Source organism: Nestor notabilis, unplaced genomic scaffold, assembly GCF_000696875.1.
Source record: "Nestor notabilis isolate BGI_N333 unplaced genomic scaffold, ASM69687v1 scaffold19056, whole genome shotgun sequence".
NCBI lineage: Eukaryota > Metazoa > Chordata > Aves > Psittaciformes > Psittacidae > Nestor > Nestor notabilis.
In genome coordinates this window covers 1907-3625 of record NW_009933578.1, presented here as the reverse complement: position 1 = coordinate 3625, position 1719 = coordinate 1907, and the positions used below count along the sequence as shown (strand labels likewise).

Genomic DNA, 1719 nt, shown 5'->3' with positions numbered 1-1719 from the left:
CCCCTGGGACCACTGTCCATGTCCTGAGGCTCAACCAACACCAACCCCACCACAACCCTGTTCCATGGTGTGCATGGGGCAGTGTCCCTCCATGGGACATGCATGGGGTCACCGCGGTGCTTGCCCGGGGGCCGTGCTCACCTCCAGCAGTCTGGAGATGGCGTCGGGCTCCACGCGGCTCCGGTTGTCGTAGCAGGGCCAGATGATCTTGCGCTTGGTCTGGGGGGCTCCAGTGTCCTGTCGATCCGTGTCCTCCACGGGCTCCGGCTGCCCCTGAGCCAGCTCCCAGTCATAGGAGGGGCCCTCGGAAAGCGTCTCCTCCGTGTAGTAATCCCACACCTTTAGGTTGGAGATGTTGCTGTATGGCCTCAGCACCTGCGGGAGCAGCAGAGCGGTGCTCAGGGAGGGCAGGACATGGCCCTGACCATGCTGCAGGGACACAGCCTGGAGAAGGCTCCAGAGAGACCTTAGAGCAGCTCCAGTGCCTAAAGGGGCTCCAGGAAACCTGGAGAGGGGCTCTGGACAAGGGATCGAGGGACAGGACAAGGGGAATGGCTTGAACCTGCCAGAGGGGAGACTGAGATGAGCTCTGAGGCAGAAGCTCTTCCCTGTGAGGGTGCTGAGGCGCTGGCACAGGGTGCCCAAAGAAGCTGTGGCTGCCCCATCCCTGGCAGTGTTCAAGGCCAGGTTAGACACAGGGGCTTGGAGCAACCTGCTCTAGTGGAAGGTGTCCCTGCCTGCAGCAGAAAGATCTGAATGATCTTAAGGTCTCTTCCAACACAAACCTGTCCATGAGTCTATGACTCAGCTCTCAGGGGCCTGACCCTGCCCACACTCCTCAGGGTGGCAGACAGTCCTTTGGTGGGCAAACACCATGGTCGAGCCAACAAGAGGCTGCTCCCTCAGCTCCATGCAGGAGAGGAGACCTCTGGTGCTGGGGTGTGCAGGGCAGGACTGAGCTCTCACCTCCCCATCCTCGGGAGCATACATGTAGTTGAAGAAGATGGGGGCCTTCTTGTTCAGCCGGTCAATATAGTCCCAGATGGACTTGTAAACCTGCTGGCTCTTCCTCTCACCCTTCTCCTCGTACAGGAGGCCTGAGGGGAGCAGAGAGGGGACAGGGTGTTACTGGGGACACGGTTCTGTGCTGCCATCCCTGTGTGCCCACACGCTGCCCTCACCCAGCTCGATGCGCTCGTAGTCCGAGTCCAACAGGAATGTCCGGAAGCGGTTGGAAATGTAGTGGTAGCTCAGGAACTTCAGGTAGTACTGACTGAACTCGAACTCCATGGGGAACTGCAGATGGATCTGCAAGGAGCAGCGTGGGTGAGACCCCCGGGACACTGGCTGCTCTGGGACCATTCCCTGTTGCAGGAGGAGCTCGTGGCCCCGGTGCTCCCGAGATCCTGGTGCTCGGAGCTCACCTGGTGCACACAGTCCAGGAACTGCAGGAAGATGGGAGCAAACCCGCTGCTCTGGCCGGCCAGGGTCTGAGCCCCGCGGTGGCTGAAGCGGTGCCCAAAGCTCAACCACTCCTTCTCCACGAGCAGGCGGAAGCCCTCCAGTGTCCGGTAGTAGGGGTCAGACAGGAGCTGCACCAAGGACACGACCTGCAGGGACAGGAAGGGCTTGAGATGCTCCATGGAGGGGTGATGGCCACGGGCAGTGTCATGATGGGCATCTGGAGGGCTCCTACCTGTGTGGTGATGTCCCAGCCGT

The 1719-nt window shown here is 60.8% G+C and overlaps 1 protein-coding gene across 1 annotated transcript in view; it reads right to left on the bottom strand.

Annotated features, from left to right (window-relative positions):
* Nucleotides 1-1719, bottom strand: part of LOC104407624 (myotubularin-related protein 5-like) — a gene marked incomplete at its 5' end in the record, with an annotated part of 5169 nt that overhangs the window by 1595 nt on the left and 1855 nt on the right. Inside the window, 4 exon segments of the mRNA XM_010016950.1 lie at nucleotides 99-375; nucleotides 967-1097; nucleotides 1182-1308; nucleotides 1425-1610. Of these exon segments, the coding sequence (XP_010015252.1) occupies nucleotides 99-375; nucleotides 967-1097; nucleotides 1182-1308; nucleotides 1425-1610 (721 nt within the window).